The sequence below is a fragment of the Phocoena phocoena genome, chromosome 1 (assembly GCF_963924675.1).
Source record: "Phocoena phocoena chromosome 1, mPhoPho1.1, whole genome shotgun sequence".
Classification (NCBI taxonomy): Eukaryota; Metazoa; Chordata; class Mammalia; order Artiodactyla; family Phocoenidae; genus Phocoena; species Phocoena phocoena.
Genome location: NC_089219.1, coordinates 81370477 through 81389207, shown reverse-complemented (window position 1 = coordinate 81389207; position 18731 = coordinate 81370477). Strand labels below are relative to the sequence as shown.

General features: G+C 36.7%; 1 protein-coding gene across 2 annotated transcripts in view; it reads right to left on the bottom strand.

Moving 5' to 3' along the window:
• The window catches only part of BTBD8 (BTB domain containing 8), a 91221-nt gene that overhangs the window by 39750 nt on the left and 32740 nt on the right, over nucleotides 1–18731 (bottom strand). For both annotated transcript variants that reach the window (XM_065887367.1, XM_065887377.1), the window contains one exon: nucleotides 3867–3956. In XM_065887367.1, the coding sequence (XP_065743439.1) occupies nucleotides 3867–3956 (90 nt within the window). The remainder of the gene's footprint in view (nucleotides 1–3866; nucleotides 3957–18731) is intronic.

Here is an 18731-nt window from a genome sequence, read left to right as displayed (position 1 = left end):
AATTTCCCCCTTCCTCCACAAGGAGAACTTCCTTCCAACTATATCCTTCCCCCTCCAACTCTGGGACATGGATAATAGGATAATTATTATCAAGGATAATAGGACCCTACTATTCCTACTATAATTTATTGAAGGCTGTCCATCTTAAAAATATCATGTGCATTACATCGTTGAGCTACCAACTCATTAAAAACATTCGGTTCTTTTCTGTAAGGATTTCAGACAGGATTTCAATTCTAATCTACTGCAGAAGACATCCTACAGATATGCAACAGTGGCACAGTTCCAAAAGCGGTTGCTGACCAAGCACAGCAGGCATTGCTGTCCTGGTACTGTAAATGGCCCTCACTTGAAGGCTTTTCTCTCTAGAAAATGAGAACAATATAATTTAGGGAAAGAAGAAAAAGACAAATATTAATGAGCACTACATACTATGTACCAAGCACTATGCCAGGTTTTTTTCTTTCAACAACCTCAGGAAACTTAAGGAAGGTAAGCAATGTCCCTAAAGTCATGTAACAGTTTAGGACTGGATGTAGGACTTCCTATAAGGACACCAAAGTCCATGATCTTTCTACTATACCACACAATCCATGGAAACATCTACCCAGGATTACCATATAAGTTAATGTGAAAAGAGATTTTATTTTGTAGGTTACTTTGTTATAATATAAAAATTCCTAAAAGATGTGATTTAAAAAAAAAAAATAAAATCCCTAAATCCCCTTTAGCCTTCCTACAGCTTTATACACCATGATGCTAATAACATTTTAGGTGGTAATTTGAGACAGTCAATTTGATATATGATACAGGAGGGGAAAGCAAAACAGATTGTGTGATGATAATAATAATAAAGGATGTAGATAAAACCCAGAATCTGTCAGGAAATTCTCTTTTCATTTTAGCATTAGAAAACCTTGTTACATCAAGCAAAATAAAAGAGTCAAAAAGAAATGTATCCTCATTTCCAATGTGCTAGCATTAGAAGTGAATAAGCTGATTAGGAGTAAGTCTCCACTGCTGAAATAGCAGCTCTGGGTAAGATGATCCAGTAAGGAGTAGAGTCTTGCTAACAACAGAAGTGAAGGGAAAATACTGTAAGAGGAGTGAGCCTGATCATTGCTGGCACTGCTACAACGTACAGCCTACCTATTTGTAATGACAGTTTAATACAAATTTGGCTACTTCTACTTGGCTTTCCCTTGAACCACTAAAGTTGGTCAGTAGCAGTCAAGCCATATTATAAGAGGAGATTTTTATCCATTACCTCCACTATAATGAAAGAAGGAAAATTATAGGTGGTGAGTACAGACCAATAGTTATGCCACTACTTCTTTCTTATCTATTGACCTCTTAATAAATAGACTTCTCCTTTAAAAGCCTGTGTGTTTTGAATGTTTAATCGGATCACTCGTGAGTGCTGATTAAAGATTGCCTTTGTTCCTATAGCTAAACTCAGAGGTCGTTTTGAGCAATATAGAATAAATAAAAGTAGAGCAGCTCCGATTGAAGATGTGCCTCTTCCCAAATGGCCTTCCCCTCATATCCCAATCCCATGCCATGTATTCCCTAACATACCTACCAGGAACTTTAGGGTCCTATGGGAAAATCACTGATTTAAACAGTGGAGAAGATCAGTCTGAGATAGCTCAAGAACACACGCCAATGCGAAACTTTTAATTTCTTCAGTGACTGTTGTGGAATGGACTTTGAATTAAGAATCAACAAACATGTAACTTATATTCAGCATAAGCACTTATTTACCAAGTAACCCCTGGAAGACATTTAATTTATCTGATCTTGTTTTTACTCATCTGTAATATGTGAATATACCCTCTCTCTCAAAGACTGATTCTAAAAATTAAAGGGCACCATAAGTGTGGAAGAATCCTAGAAAATATATGATGTTATTGTAAGGTATTATCACTGCTGAGGACAGAATCTATTTGGAGAGAGGAGCAAAGGTATATGTTAATAGGTATCAGATAGTAAAAATTGTCACTAAACATATAAGCAACTAAGATTTCTTCTACGAAATCAGACAAGTGTTCTCTGTAAATTACTTTCCCCTGCTGTCAAGTAAGGTCCAATAATCATACACTTCTTTTGACCTTTATCTCACTACATAGAATCACATGATTTTTAATAAATGCCAAAAAAGTTGCATTCTGAGTCAAACTAGGTTATCTCTTCATTTAAATTTTTATTTAATTCAGTTCTAATGAGAGAAGATTGACAGTTTTAAAAAATGATATCTAAAACATCTGATACACAGTCCCTGGACACGTTTCCAAAATTACACTAGAGTGATTATCCCTAGGATTGATACACTTAGAGAAATTCTGGCCTCTGCTAGCATTATCCCTCTTCCTATATTCAGCAGATATTTTAAATTCACCATAAAGGAAGAGGCCTTCTTGGCAGGATATATATATCTTTCAGGTTGTTTTTCAACAGTGAATGATAAGGTTTCACCAACTGATTCAACTACACATTCCTTTTACCCATAGGCTAATAAACCCTTTGCTTGGAGTACAAAATCTTCCATAATCAGAAACTACCTGGTGATTGCCAGATTGTGATATGTGTATCGAAACTGTGATATGTAATATAATTAAAACACAACTCTCTAAAACCCTGGTAAGAAAGAAAGGAGGTTTAGGTTCTTCTGCATATGTGTTTCATTTCTATTAAATGAATGAAATATGAAAAAGTAAATAAAAACACATAACATATTCTTAAAAATGTTTCAATTTTCTATATTTTATAGACTGAGAAATTAAAAATGAGAGGCATTTGGGGATCAATTTTAGTTAGTAAGGAAACCAGACAGCTGTAACCTAGAAGGCTCAAGATTATAGGCCAGTGTAAAAAATAGTGAGAATTTATCAATACTTTCCATGCATCCACTGTTATGGAATCACCACGACCACCATTCCACACCCAACCCTCTAGCCAAGGTTGACCCAGTCGAGGAAACATCAGCAGTGTGAATGATGCAGGGCTGACAGGCTCCCTCAGAACGCCCAGGCAGTCTTCCTACTGACAAAGCCCTCTCCCATATTGTACCCTCCAGATTCTCACAGTGATCATCTGTGACCAAAAAATATTCCATTTCACCATTTAAGGAAGTAGTTCATCTCTTAATAACTGTCTCAGCAGTTTAAACTGCCACCAACTGTGTAGATTCACCATTGCACTAGGTTAGTGAAATCCACACCTATCCAAATTATTCTTTAAGAAACTACCTATTACAGACTGAATATCTGTGTTCCCCCACCCACTCAAATTCATATATTGAAGCCCTAACTCCTGTGTACCTACATGGAGATGGGGCTTCTAAGGAAATAATTAAGGTTAAATGAGGTAATAAGGGTGGGGCCCTGCCCTGATGTGATAGGATTAGTGTCCTTATAAGAAGAACACCAAGACAGTGAGCTCTCTCCTTCCACCTTCCTTTTACCTCCCTGCCCCCCAGCCCCATGCACTTAAAAAGAACGTCACTGGAGCACACAGTGGAAAAGTGCCTATCTACAACCCAAGGACCCAAGGTAAGAGCTCTCACCAGACACCAACCTTGCTGGCATTTTGATCTTGCAGAACTGTGAGAAAACAAATCTTTGCTGTTTAAAGCACCCAGTTTGTGGTATCTTGTTATGGTAGTCTGAGAAGACTAACGCACTATCTCTATTACTAAATGTTCCCAACTACCTCTCATTTTCAGAAAGTGTACTTTGCTGAATTGTACCACATGAGAAACATTTCATTGAACATACAGGGAAATCAGATTCATGAAAAGTGCTTTGTATTAAAAGCATTATTTATAATCATTTGCAGTCAAGCTGCCTTGTAAAAATTCTGCTTACCCTTGAAGAGTAATGTACTCTTGGGAGCTTTCAGCCCAACAGCCACTCAGCATCGCAGCAAAATAACTAGATCTTGCACTTAAAATGGCTCTGAAGGGAAGAGGGGGAAAAAACACAGGCAAACATTTATGCACAATGCAAAATGTTATTTTTTATGAAACTCTTCATCTTTACCTCTTAAAACATGATAACAATCTATTTATCTTAACTGTATTCACTGGTAGATTTTAATAATACAAATTATAAGCCTATACTTATACCAAATAATTTTGATTCCTTGATTAAAACATTAATTCCAATGTCCTTTTCATCTTTTTATTTTTTTCTCTCTCTCTCTCTTTTTTTTTTTTTGGCTGCGCCATGCACTTGAGGGATCTCAGTTCCCTGACCTGGGACTCAATCTGGGTCACAGCAGTGAAAGCCCAGAATCCTAACCACTAGGCTACCAGGGAACTCCCACTTAATTTTTTCTCTTGAAAGCTCTTAAATTTTAGTAACAATTTCCATGAGTAAGAGAGTAATAAATCATTTACAAATGGAGAAATAAAGACCAAACGATGTCACGTAACATGTTGAGGAAACATCAATAAGAGACTAGAACTCTAAAGGTCCTGAGCTCCAGTTCAAAACTCACCATAATTATGCTCAAGAATAGCTACTTAGCTATCTCTTAAGTTTGAGAAAATGACAGTAAAGATATTTTCTTTTGAATGTCCATTCTATCTTCCCAGATAGAATGCTAATTCATCCATTCTTTCACTCAACAAATACCTACTGATTTCTGTTCTGTGCTAGGCACTATTCTAGCCTAGGGAATATAACAGTAAATGAGATACAGAGAAAATGTGAATATTCTAGTGGAGGTTGGGAGGGAAAAGTAGAGGGGGAGAGGAATAAGAGAAAGACACTTCTGGCAATGGCTTACTAGGTTGTCACAGACAAACCCTCCTGCTGAATAGCTTGGAAATATATATATATATATATATATATATATATATATATATATATATAAAACATATATATATTACATATATATGTATTATTTTTTTTTAAAGAAAGAAAGAAAGAAATCATGATTTGAAGTGATCCAAGTATATTTTAGGTTACTTTTTCCATTGAGGCAACTGCCAAATATGAAAGCAAAAGCAATGGTTGAGAGGCTGAGAAGCTAAACATAGCTTCTGACAATCTTCACAGGCTTGGAGGCACACAAATTGGAATTTGGGATCCAGCAATGAGGAGAGACTGTGGTGGATGCCCCAGGATTCCAGCTGGACTCTGAAAGGTCTACACCTTAGGAAGAATGAACAGGAAATAGACAAGCCTTTATTAGAACTGAAGTCCAGCTTTTAATGAGCTCAATCCCTGACTGGATTAAAGTGATCTCCACCTAGCCTAAATGCTTTCCAGAAGCAAAAGGAAATCTTGTCTTCATTAAAATTACATCACCCAGACTATTAAATTATTTCTATAAATTTTCAATAAAATGTCCAAAGATAATCAGGCATAATAATGAATAACTAGAAAATGAAGGAAAAGAATTTCATTTACACTATTAGCAAACAAGGTCAAATACACAGGAACAAATATAACAAAAAAGTACAAGACCTCTACATTAAAAGCTATAAAACATTGCTGAGATAATTTACAAAGACCTAAGAGAGAGCTAAACTGTGCTCATGGATTTGAAGACCCAAAACTGTTAACATGTCCATTCTGCCTAAATTAATTTCTAGATTCAATGCAGTCTTGATCAAGCTTTTTTAGTGGTACTGGAACTGGAGGTTTGGAGGGGAAAAAAATGAATGTTGACGGTTAACCTCACACCATAACACAAAAATTAACTCAAAATGGATCAAAACCTAAACAATAAAAGCTAATACTATAATATCGCTAGAAAAAACACAGGTGAAAATCTTTGCAACTCTGAGTAGGCAAAGATTTCTTGGGAACCAAAAAGCATGAACCAATTTTTCAAAAAAAACATAAAAAATTAAATTTTAACAAAATTTAAAACTTCAGTCCTTTTAAAGCCACTTTTAAGAAAATGGAACGATGAGCAAAATGTTGGGAAAAAATATTTGCAGAACATATATCTGCCAAACAACTGAATCCATAATATATAAAGAACTATACAACTCAATAGAAGAACATAAGCAATCCTACTAAAAAATGGACACACTCACACAAAAAATTATCAGATAAGAGCCAAATTGATTTCAATAGTTTTACTACAAAACTAATGTTTATGGCTCGTTATAAAGAATAACATCACATCAAGTTTTGAGCATTAGATTAAAATTAGAAAAAGCTATGGTCAGAACAGTACATGATTCATTTTAAGGGGGAAAAAAGGTACATGTCTGTTTCTCAATAGTTAATGTATATTAAAATTTGTAACAAATCACTCTCTTTAAGAGTGCTTTAAAAAAAATGGGTAAAAGATTTGAACAGAAACATCATAAGATATGCAAATGGCCAATAAGCACATAATATGATGCTCAAAATTGCTAGTGATCAGGGTAATGCAAATTAAAACCACAATGTGATACCACTACACACCTACTAGAGTGGCAAATATTTAAAAGACCGACAACATTAAGTGGTGAGGAAAATATGGAAAAACTGGAACTCTTCACAGCATGCAGGTGGGAGTGTAAAATGGTATAACTTCTTTGGAGAAATGTTTCTCAATTTCATAAAAAGTTAACATACACTTACCATATGACCGAGCAATTCTACTCGTAGGAATTTACCCAACAGAAATGAAAATATATAATCACACAAATACTTGCACAAAAATGTTAATACCAGCTTTATTAATAATAGCTAAACACTGAAAACAACAAATATGTCCAACAGGAGGATGGTTAAATAAACTGTGGTGTATGCATACAATGCAATATTACTCAGCAATAAAAACTGAATGAAACACTGATATACATAATACCCAAGGATGAAGCTCAAAAACATTATGCTGAGCAAACCAAGCTCAATAACATGTCTGAGTTCATTTATATGAAATTCTAGGATAGGTAAAATAAACTATAATTTAGAAAATACAGCAATAAGAAAACAAACAGCCCAATTAAAAAATGGGCAAAAAATATGAACAGAAAACTCACCAAAGAAATACAGATGACAAATAAGCATGTGAAACTCAGCTTTTGCCTGGGGCTAGAGAGAGGGAAGGTACTAATGGTAAATGGGCACAAGGGATTTAGGTGATGAAACTTCTCTGTATCTTGATTGTGGTGGGAGTTACCCAGGTTTATACATCAGTCAAAACTCATTAAATTGGACTTTCAAATGTGTGTATTTGATTGTATATTAATTCTAATTCAATAAATTTAACTTTAAAAAAGGATGAAAATAAAACTTAATAAAGAAAAGTGGCCTTTTATTACAGGCCAAGATGACTTCCTCAGTGAATTCAAATAAATATTTTAAAAACATATAAAATCAATCTTACTCATACACATTAAAAAATGAATAAAATAGAAAGAAAATAAAAGAAATGCCTCCCAACTCATTTTATGAAGTCAACGTAAATTTAAGACCTCAACCTGACAAGGACATTATAAAAAATGGAAAGTTATAGGCCAACCTATCTCATAAATATACATTAAAAAAATCTTAAACAAAATATCAGCAAACTGAATCCAGCAATAAACAGAATATATAAAACATCACAACCAAGTTGAAATTATTCCAGGAATGCAGGATTGCTTTAACATTTCAAAATCAAGCAACATAATTTAGCACAGTAACAAAATAAAGGAACAACACAAAAAAGGATCATACACCATGATCAAGTTGTATTCATTCCAGGGTCATAAGGATAGTTCCACATACACAAATCAATCAATGTGATACACCACATCAACAAAAGAAAAGACATAAACCACATGATTATCTCAATAGATGCAGAAAAAGCATCTGATAAAATTCAACATCCATTCATGATAAAAAAAAACTCTTGCCAAAATGGGTATAGAGGGAACATACCTCAACATAATAAAAGTCATTTATGACAAACCCACAGGCAAAATAATACTAAAGGGTGAAAAGCTGAAAGCCTTCCTGCTAAATTCTGGAACAAGACAACAATGCCCAATTCTATTCAACATAGCATTGGGAGCCCTAGTCACAGCAATCAGACAAGAAAAAGAAAGAAAAGGTATCCAAATCAGAAAGGGAAGAGGTAAAATTCTCATTATATGCAAATGAATGATACTCTATATAAGAAACTGTAAAGACTCCATACAAAAACTTTTAGAACTGATAAATGAATTCAGCAAGGTAGCAGGACACAAGATTAATATACAGAAGTCTGCTGCATTTCTTTACACTAACAATGAAATATCAGAATGGGAAAGTAAAAAAAATAAATAAATAAAATCCTGTTTAAAATCACACTAAAAAACAAAAACCCTAGGATTAAACCTAACCAAGAAGGTGAAAGTTTACACACTGAGAACTATAGAACATTGAAAAAGGAAATTGAAGAGGATTGAAGGAAATGGAAAGATATCCATGCTCTTGGATTGGAAAAATTAATATTGTTAAAATGGCCATATTACCCAAAGCAATCTACAGATTTAATGTGATCCCTATCAAATTACCCATGACATTTTTCACAAAGCTAGAACAAATAATCCTAAAATTTATATGGAACCACAAAAGACTCAGAATTGCCAAAGCAATCCTGAGGAAAAAGAACAAAGCTGGAGGCATAACCCTTCCAGACTTCAGACAATACTACAAAACTACAGTAATCAAAACAGCATGGAATTGGCACAAAAAGAAACATAGATCAATGGAACAGAATAGAGAGCCCAGGAATAAACCCACACCTATGGTCAATTAATCTATTACAAAGGAGGCAAGAATAAACAATGGAGAAAAGACAGTCTCTTCAGCAAGTGGTGTTGGGGAAGATGGACACCTGTATGTAAACCAATGAAGTTAGAACACTCCCTCACACCATACATAAAAATAAACTCAAAATGGCATAAAGACTTAAATATAAGACATGACACCATAAAACTCCTAGAAGAGAATATAGGAAAAACATTCTCTGACATAAATCATAGCAATGTTTTATTTGGTCAGTCTTCCCAGGCAAAAGAAATAAAAATAAACAAATGGGACCTAATCACACATCAGTTTTGCACAGCAAAGAAAACCATAAACAAAATGAAAAGACAAACTATGGACTGGGAAAAAATATTTGCAAATGATACAACTGACAGGGGTTTAATTTCCAACATATATAAACAGCTGATACAACTCAGTAACAAAAAAACAAACAACCCAATCAAAAAAAAGGGCGGAATACCTAAATAGACATTTCTCCAAAGAAGACATACAGAAGGCCAACAGGCACATGAAAAGATGCTCAACATTGCTAATTATCAGAGAAATGCAAATCAAAACTACAATGAGGTATCACCTCACACCTGTCAGAAATGGTTATCATCAAAAAGTCTACAAATAATAAATGCTAGAGAGGTTGTGGAGAAAAGAAAACCCTTCTACACTGTTGGTGGGAATATAAATTGGTGCAGCTACTACAGAAAACAGTAGGGAGGTTCTTTAAAAAAGTAAAAATATGATCCAGCAATCTCACTCCTAGGCAAGTATCTGGAAAACAAAAGTGCTAATTCAAAAAGATACATGCACCCCAATGTTCATAGTGGCTCTATTTACAATAGCCAAGACATGGAAGCAACCTAAGTGTCCATCAACAGATAAACGGATAAAGAAGATGTGTTATCTATACACACACACACACACACACACACACACACACACACACTGGAATATTACTCAGCCATAAAAAAAGAATGAAATAATGCCATTTGCAGCAACATGGATGGACCTAGAGATTATCATACTCAGTGAAGTAAGCCAGACAAAGACAAATATTATATGAGACCACTTATATGTGGAATCTAAAAAGAGTACAAATGAACTCATTTACAAAACAGAAACAGACTCACAGACATAGAAAACAAACTTATGGTTACCAAAGGGGAAAGGAGGGGGAGGTAAGCTGGGAGTATGGGATTAAAAAAATAATAAAGGAGAAAAGCCATGTGATCATCAAAATAGATACAGAAAAGCATTTGCAATTCTTATGACTTAAAAAATTTAGGAAATTTCAATCCAAGTCCCAGAAAGCTATTTTGTAAATATTGACAAAGTGATTCTCAAACTTATATGGAAAGGCAAAGAACCTAAAATAGCCAACACAATATTGAAAAAGAAGAACAGAGTTGGATGATTCACACTACCTGATTCCCAGAATTACTATACAGTTAAAGTACTCAAAACAGTATGCACTAGTGAAAGTAGAGACTCATTGATCAATGGAATAGAGAGGTCAGAAATAGACCTACACAAATACAATCAACTCAGTTTTGACAAAAGCACAATGGCAATTCAGTGGAGAAAGGATAATCTTCTTAACAGTGGTCCTGGAGCAACTGGACATCCACATGCAAAAAAAATAAATGTAGATACAAACCTTATACCTCACATAAAAATTAACTAATTACCTCAAAATGGATCATAGATATAAATATAAAACCATAAACTTCTAGAAGAAAACATAGGATCTTGGGTTTGATGATGAATTTAGATATAACATCGAACGTATGATCCAAAAAAGAAAAAACTGATAAGCTGGATTCTATTAAAATTTTAAAATTTTGCTCTATAAAAGGCACTGTTAAGAGAATGAAAATCAAGGCACCAACTGGGAGAAAGTATTTGCAAAGCACATATATAAAGGACTTTTATGCAAAATATCCAAAGAATTCTTAAAATTCAATAGTAAGACAACAAACAACCTAACTTGACAATAAAAAAAAGGTCTGAACCAAAAACTCTCAATAATATACAGATGGCAAATAAGCATATGAAAAGATCTTCAACATCATTTGCCATTAGGTAAATAAAAAGTGAAACAACAATAAGATACCAGTACATACCTATCTGAAAGACTAAAATCCAAAAAACAAAAAATAATCAACTGCTGATGAGGATGAGGACCAGAAAGAACTCTCATTCATTGCTAGTGGAAATGCAAGTGATAGAGCCACTTTGAAAGACAGTTTCAGTAAGACCTGAAAACTTATGTCCACACAAAAATTTGTACACAAATGTTTACAGCAGCTTTATTCATAATCACCAAACTAAGGCAACCATAATGTCCTTCAATAGGTGAACAGATAAACAATGGTATATTCATTACAACTGAATACTACTCAGTGATGAAAAAAAAAAAAGAATTAGCTATAAAGTCACACAAAAACATGAATGAACTGTAAATGCATATTGCTAAATGAAAGAAATCAGTCCCAAAAGGCTACATGTTATATGGCTCTATTCAAATGACATTCTAGAAAAGGCAAAACTATGGAAATAGTAAAAAAAAAAAAAAAAAGCCAGAGGGCTGGGGGGGGGAAAACCTGAAGAGACTGATCAAAGGGGATTTTTAGTTGAAACTGTCTGTATGATACTGTAATGGTAGATGAAGGACAATATCCATTTATAAAAACCCACAGAGGTTTCTCGTGCTTCAGCGCGGCCCGTGCTTTTCATATGTTGCCTCGGGGAGTGCTAGCCTCGTGAAGAAGCTCAGGGTAAAGGTGCAGCCACCAAAGCAGAAGTGAGAGTGACTTGACGCCGGGAGGAAGACCCCAAAGAGGCCGTGGCCACAGGAGGCCGAAGGCCAGAGGCTGTCACCCTTCCCGAAGGGCTTCGACTGGGCCCCTCAGTCCGCGCAACAGCTGAGCACTGCCCGCTTAATGGACCCCATCCTGCCTCATGTGGCTGACCCAGTCGTCCTGCTGCCAGAATGAGGTGAAGTCTGAAAACTGCTCAGCAAGACCAGGCATAGAACAGGCCTCTTCTCCTGTGGTTTCACTCACTAATGACCACCACCTTGATAATTCCATGTGGCTGACAGGGTCTTGGTGCTCCAGCCTGGTGTCAGGACTGAGCCTCTAAGGTGAGAGAGCCGAGTTCAGGACAATGGACCACCAGAGACCTCCCGGCCCCATGTAATATCAATCTGCGAGAGCTCTCCTAGAAATCTCCGTCTCAACCCTAAGACCCAGCTCCACCCAATGGCCAGCAAGCTACAGTGCTGGACACCCTATGCCAAACAACTAGCAAGGCAGGAACACACCCTACCCATTAGCAGAGAGGCTGCCTAAAATCATACTAAATTCACAGACATCCCAAAACACACCACCGGACATGGCCAATGAACCAACCTCACCCACTGGGGGCAGACACTAAAAACAACGGGAACTATGAATGTGCAGCCTGCGAAAAGGAGACCCCAAACACAATAAGTTAAGCAAAATGAGAAAACAGAGAAATATGCAGCAGATGAAGGAGCAAGGTAAAAACCCACCAGACCAAACAAATGAAGAGGAAATAGGCAGTCTACCTGAAAAAGAATTCAGACTAATGACAGTAAAATGATCCAAAATCTTGGAAATAGAATGGAGAAAATACAAGAAATGCTAAAAAAGGACCTAGAAGAACTAAACAGCAAACAAACAATGATGAACAACACAATAAATGAAATTAAAAATTCTCTAGAAGGAACCCATAGCAGAATAACTGCAGCAGAAGAATGGATAAGTGACCTGAAAGATAAAATAGTGGAAATAACTACCGCAGAGCAGAATAAAGAAAAAAGAATGAAAAGAATTGAGGACAGTCTCAGAGACCTCTGGAACAACATTACATGCACCAACATTGAATTATAGGTGTCCCAGATTAAGAAGAGAAAAAGAAAGGGACTGAGAAGATATTTTAAGAGATTATAGTTGAAAACTTCCCTAACATGGGAAAGGATAGAGTCAATCATGTCCAGGAAACGCAGACAGTCTTATACAGGATAAACCCAAGGAGAAACACGCCAAGACACATAATATTCAAACTATCAAAAATTAAATACAAAGAAAAAAATATTAAAAGCAGCAAGGGAAAAGCAACAAATAACATACAAGGGAATTCCTATAAGGTTAACAGCTGAGCTTTAAGCAGAAACACTGCAAGCCAGAAGGGAGTGGCAGGATATATTTAAAGTGATGAAAGGGAAAAACCTCCAACCAAGATTACTCTACCGAGCAAGGATCTCATTCAGATTCGATGGAGAACTTGAAAGCTTTACAGACAAGCAAAAGCTAAGAGAATTCAGCACGACCAAACCACCTTTACAACAAATGCTAAAGGAACTTCTCTAGGCAGGAAACACAATAGAAGGAAAAGACCTACAAAAACAAACCCAAAACAATTAAGAAAATGGTCATAGGAACATACATATTGATAATAACTCTGAATGTAAATGGATTAAATGCCACAACCAAAAGACACAGACTGGCTGAATAGATACAAAAACAAGAGCCATATATATGCTGTCTACAAGAGACCCACTTCAGACCTAGGGACACATACAGACTGAAAGTGGAGGAATGGAAAAAGATATTCCATGCAAATGGAAATCAAAAGAAAGCTGGAGTAACAATTCTCATATCAGACAAAATAGACATTAAAATAAAGACTATTACAAGAGACAAAGAAGGACACTACATAATGATCAAGGGATTGATCCAAGAAGAAGATATAACAATTGTAAATATTTATGCACCCAACATAGGAGCACCTCAATACATAAGGCAAATGATAACAGCCATAAAGGGGGAAATCGACAGTAACACAATCATAGTAGGGGACTTTAACACCCCACTTTCACCAATGGACAGATCATCCAAAATGAAAATAAATAAGGAAACACAAGCTTTAAATGATACATTAAACAAGGTGGACTTGATATTTATAGGACGTTCCATCCAAAAACAACAGAATACACTTTCTTCTCAAGTGCTCATGGTACATTCTCCAGGATAGATCATATCTTGGGTCACAAATCAAGCCTTGGTAAATTTAAGAAAACTGAAATTGTATCAAGTATCTTTTCCGATCACAATGCTGTGATACTAGATATCAATTACAGGAAAAAAACTGTAAAAAATACAAACACATGGAGGCTAAACAATATGCTACTAAATAACCAAGAGATCAATGAAGAAATCAAAGAGGAAATCAAAAAATACCTAGAGACAAATGACAATGAAAACATGACGACCCAGAACCTATGGGATGCAGCAAAAGCAGTTCTAAAGAGGGAAGTTTATAGCCATACAATCCTACCTCAAGAAAGAAGAAAAATCTCAAAAAAAAACCTAACTTTACACCTAAAGCAATTAGAGAAAGAAGAACAAAAAAACCCCAAAGTTAGCAGAAGGAAAGAAATCATAAAGATCAGAAGAAAAATAAATGGAAAAGAAATGAAGGAAACAATAGCAAATATCAATAAGACTAAAAGCTGGTTCTTTACGAAGATAAACAAAATTGGTAAACCATCAGCCAGACTCATCAAGAAAAAAAGGGAGAAGACTCATATCAATAGAATTAGAAATGAAAAAGGAGAAGTAACAACTGACACTGCAGAAATACAAAAGATCATGAGAGATTACTACAAGCAACTATATGCCAATTAAATGGACAACCTGGAAGAAATGGACAAATTCTTAGAAAAGCACAACCTTCCAAGACTGACCCAGGAAGAAATAGAAAATATAAACAGACCAATCACAAGCACTGAAATTGAAACGGTGATTAAAAATCTTCCAACAAGCAAAAGCCCAGGACCAGATGGTTTCACAGGCGAATTCTATCAAACATTTAGAGAAGAGCTAACACCTATCCTTCTCAAACTCTTACAAAATATAGCAGAGGGAGGAACACTCCCAAACTCATTCTATGAGGTCACCATCATCCTGATACCAAAACTAGACATGTCACAAAGGAAGAAAACTACAGGCCAATATCAGTGATGAACATAGATGCAAAAATCCTCAACAAAATACTAGCAAACAGAATCCAACAGCACATTAAAAGGATCATACACCATGATCAGGCAGGGTTTATTCCAGGAATGCAAGGATTCTTCAGTATATGCAAATCAATCAATGTGATACACCATATTAACAAAATGAAGGATAAAAACCATATGATAATCTCAATAGATGCACAAAAAGCTTTCGACAAAATTCAACACCCATTTATGATAAAAACCCTCCAGAAAAGCATAGAGGGAACTTACCCCAACATAATTAAGGCCATATATGACAAACCCACAGCCAACATCGTTCTCAATGGTGAAAAACTGAGACCATTTCCTCTAAGATCAGGAACAAGACAAGGTTGCCCACTCTCACCACTATTATTCAACACAGCTTGGAAGTTTTAGCCACAGCAATCAGAAAAGAAAAAGGGAATAAAGGAAAAATAAATAAGGAATCCAAATCGGAGAAGAAGCAGTAAAAAGCTGTTACTGTTTGCGGATGACATGATACTACACATAGAGAATCCTAAAAATGCTACCAGAAACTACTAGAGCTAATCAATGAATTTGGTAAAGCAGCAGGATAGAAAATTAATGCACAGCATTTCTTGCATTTTTGTTGTTGCACTAACAATGTAAAATCTGAAGGAGAAATTAAGGAAGACTCCCATTTACCACTGCAACAAAAAGAATAAAATACCTAGGAATAAATCTATCCAAGGAGACAGAAGACCTGTATGCAGAAAACTATAAGACAATGATGAAAGAAATTAAAGATGATACAAACAGATGGAGAGATATACCAGGTTCTTGGATTGGAAAAATCAACATTGTGAAAATGACTATACTACCCAAAGCAATCTACAGGTTCAGCGCAATCCTTGTCAAACTACCAATGGCATTTTTCACAGAACTAGAATAAAAAAGTTCACAATTTGTATGGAAACACAAAAGACCCCGAATAGCCAAAGCAATCTTGAGAACAAAAAAACAGAGCTGGAGGAATGAGGCTCCCTGACATCAGACTGTACTACAAAGCTAAAGTAATCAAGACAGTATGGTACTGGCACAAAAACAGAAATAGATCAGTGGAACAGGAGAGAAAGCCCAGAGATAAACCCACATACATATGGTCACCTTATCTTTGATAATGGAGGCAAGAATATACAATGGAGAAAAGACAGCCTCTTCAACAAGTAGTGCTGGGAAAACTGGACAGCTACATGTAAAAGAATGAAGTTATAACACTTCCTAACACCACACACAAAAATAAACTCAAAATGGATTAAAGACCTACATGTAAGGCCAGACACTATAAAACTCTCAGAGGAAAACATAGGCAGAACACTCTATGACATAAATCACAGCAAGATCCTTTTTGACCCACCTCCTAGAGAAATGGAAATAAAAACAAATAAACAAATGGGACCTAATGAAACTTAAAAGCTTTTGCATAGCAAAGGAAACCATAAACAAGACGAAAAGACAACCCTCAGAATGGGAGAAAATATTTGCAAATGAAGCAACTGACAAAGAATTAATCTCCAAAATATACAAGCTGCTCATGCAGCTCAATATCAAAAAAACAAACAACCCAATCCAGAAATGGGCAGAAGACCTAAATAGACATTTCTCCCAAGAAGATATACAGATTGCCAACAAACACATGAAAGGATGCTCCACGTCAGTAATCATTAGAGAAATGCAAATCAAAATGACAATGAGGTATCACCTCACACCAGTCAGAATGGCCATCATCAAAAAATCTACAAACAGGGCTTCCCTGGTGGCGCAGTGGTTGACAGTCCGCCTGCCGATGCAGGGGACACGGGTTCGTGCCCCGGTCCGGGAAGATCCCACATGCCGCGGAGCAGCTGGGCCCATGAGCCATGGCCGCTGAGCGCGTCCGAAGCCTGTGCTCTGCAATGGGAGAGGCCACAACAGTGAGAGGTCCATGTACCACAAAAAAAAAAAAAAAATCTATAAACAGTAAATGCTGGAGAGGGTGTGGAGAAAAGGGAACCCTCTTACACTGTTGATGAGAATGCAAATTGATACAGCCACTAGGGAGAACAGTACGGAGGTTCCTTAAAAAAGTAAAAATAGAACTACCATGTGACCCAGAAATCCCACTACTGGACATATACCCTGAGAAAACCATAATTCAAAAAGAGTCATGTACCACAATGTTCACTGCAGCTCTATTTACAATAACCAGGATATGGAAGCAGCCTCAGTGTCCACTGACAGATGAATGGAGAAAGAATATGAGGCACGTATATATAATGGAATATTACTCAGCCATAAAAGGAAACAAAATTGAGTTATTTGTAGTGAGGTGGATGGACCTAGAGTCTGTCATACAGAGTGAATAAGTCAGAAAGGAAAAACAAATACTGTATGCTAACACACATATATGGAATCTAAAAAAAAAATGGTTCTGATGAACCTAGGGGCAGGACAGGAATAAAGATGCAGAGGCAGAGAATGGACCTGAGGACACAGGGAAGGGGAAGGGCAAGCTGGGACGAAGTGAGAGAGTAGCACTGACATATATACACTACCAAACGTAAAATAGATAGCTAGTAGGAAGCAGCTGCATAGTACAGGGAGATCAGCTCGGTGCTTTGTGATCGCCTAGAGGGCTGGGATAGGGAGGGTGGGAGGGAAATGAAAGAGGGAGGAGATATGGGGATATATGTATACATATAGGTGATTCACTTTGTTATATAGCAGAAACTAACACAACATTGTAAAGCGATTATACTCCAATAAAGATGTTTTTAAAAAACCCCACAGAACTTTATAGTACAAGTGAAACTTAATGTATGCTAATTAAAACAAGAACACTTAGGAGGAGGTCAGGAGATCCCAGGATGCAGACTGTGACAGAATTACCTAACTGTATTACAAATGTATGAAATAACCTCATTGAAGCGAGTGGGAGATGAAGGTACTGGCCTAAATAACTTTGGAAATGAGTATAGACTGTACGAATAAAGGCAAAGGAACTGTGTAGTACAAGCAGTGTACTCTAGTTCGGGAGTCCACAACCTTTCTGGCACCAGGGACTAGTTTCGTGGAAGGCAATTTTTCCACAGACTGGGGGTGGGGAGGGGATGGTTTGGGGATGCTTCAAGCACGTTACATTTATTGTGCACTTTACTTCTACTATTACATTGTAATATAAAATGAAATAATTATACAACTCACCATAATGCAGAATCACTGGGAGCCCTGAGCTTGTTTTCGTGCAACTGGATGGTCCCATCTGGGGGTGATGGGAGACAGTGACACCCAAAGTGTGTTGCTTATGTCCAGTCTACTCTGTAAGATGCAGCTTAATTGTCACTTACCACTCACTGATAGGGTTTTGATATGAGTCTGCAAGCAATTGATTATGGTCTCTGTGCAGTCAAACCTCTCTGCTAATGATAACCTGTATTTGCAGCTGCTCCCCAGTGCTGGCATCACTGCCTCAGCTCCCCCTCAGATCATCAGGCGTTAGATTCTCATAAGGTGTGTACAGCCTAGATCCCTCGCATGCGCAGTTCACAGTAGGGTTCGTGCTCCTATGAGAATCTAATGCCGCTGCTGATCTGACAGGGGGCGGAACTCAGGCAGTAATGTGAGTGATGGGGAGTGGCTGTAAATACAGATGAAGCTTCACTCGCTCACTCGCCCGCCGCTCACCTCCTGCTGTGTGGCCCAGTTCCTAATGGGCCATGGACCAATAACAGTCTGTGGCCCAGGGGTTGGGGACCCCTGCTCTAGTTGGTAAAGTTGTTTCCCATGCAGGTATGGATTAACAATTTTGAAACCACTATACATGAATACTGGAATTGAATGATTAAGTATTAGATGTTGGATGATGAAAGCCAGTTTCTCACTGCTACACTGGAAGATTACAGACAAGCAAGGAGGTAAGA